Genomic DNA, 324 nt, shown 5'->3' with positions numbered 1-324 from the left:
TATAAGTATTAATATACAACATAATAAACTTTTAAAACAATAAAATTTTTAGATCTTAAAACGGTCACTTCAAAAAATATAATCATTAAACCAGGGTGTTTATGTGACTATCATATTCTAGTGAAACTAAAGTGCTAAGGTGATCCTCTGCAGGCCACGGTCATGTGGAAAAGATGAAGACCGTGGGAATTTGCACTTACCGGGTGGGTGTGCCATAAAGGTGAGGTCCGGATGCTGCAGAAATGGCCACGATCACAGCTGGGACTCCGTACCCCACAGGGAACATGAACTTCTTCATGAATCTGCTCACGCTGGAGTAGTTGA

General features: G+C 40.4%; 1 protein-coding gene across 1 annotated transcript in view; it reads right to left on the bottom strand.

The window, feature by feature from the left end:
• Nucleotides 1-318, bottom strand: part of LOC105308520 (adhesion G protein-coupled receptor E3-like) — a 7,810-nt gene extending 7,492 nt beyond the window's left edge. Inside the window, exon 1 of the mRNA XM_011384516.2 lies at nucleotides 201-318. Coding sequence (XP_011382818.2) covers nucleotides 201-298 — 98 coding nt within the window. The 5' untranslated portion in view covers nucleotides 299-318. The remainder of the gene's footprint in view (nucleotides 1-200) is intronic.
• Nucleotides 319-324: the final 6 nt, after the last annotated feature.

This window comes from Pteropus vampyrus, unplaced genomic scaffold (genome assembly GCF_000151845.1).
Source record: "Pteropus vampyrus isolate Shadow unplaced genomic scaffold, Pvam_2.0 Scaffold583, whole genome shotgun sequence".
Taxonomy (NCBI): Eukaryota; Metazoa; Chordata; class Mammalia; order Chiroptera; family Pteropodidae; genus Pteropus; species Pteropus vampyrus.
This window is presented reverse-complemented; position numbering and strand designations above follow the sequence as displayed.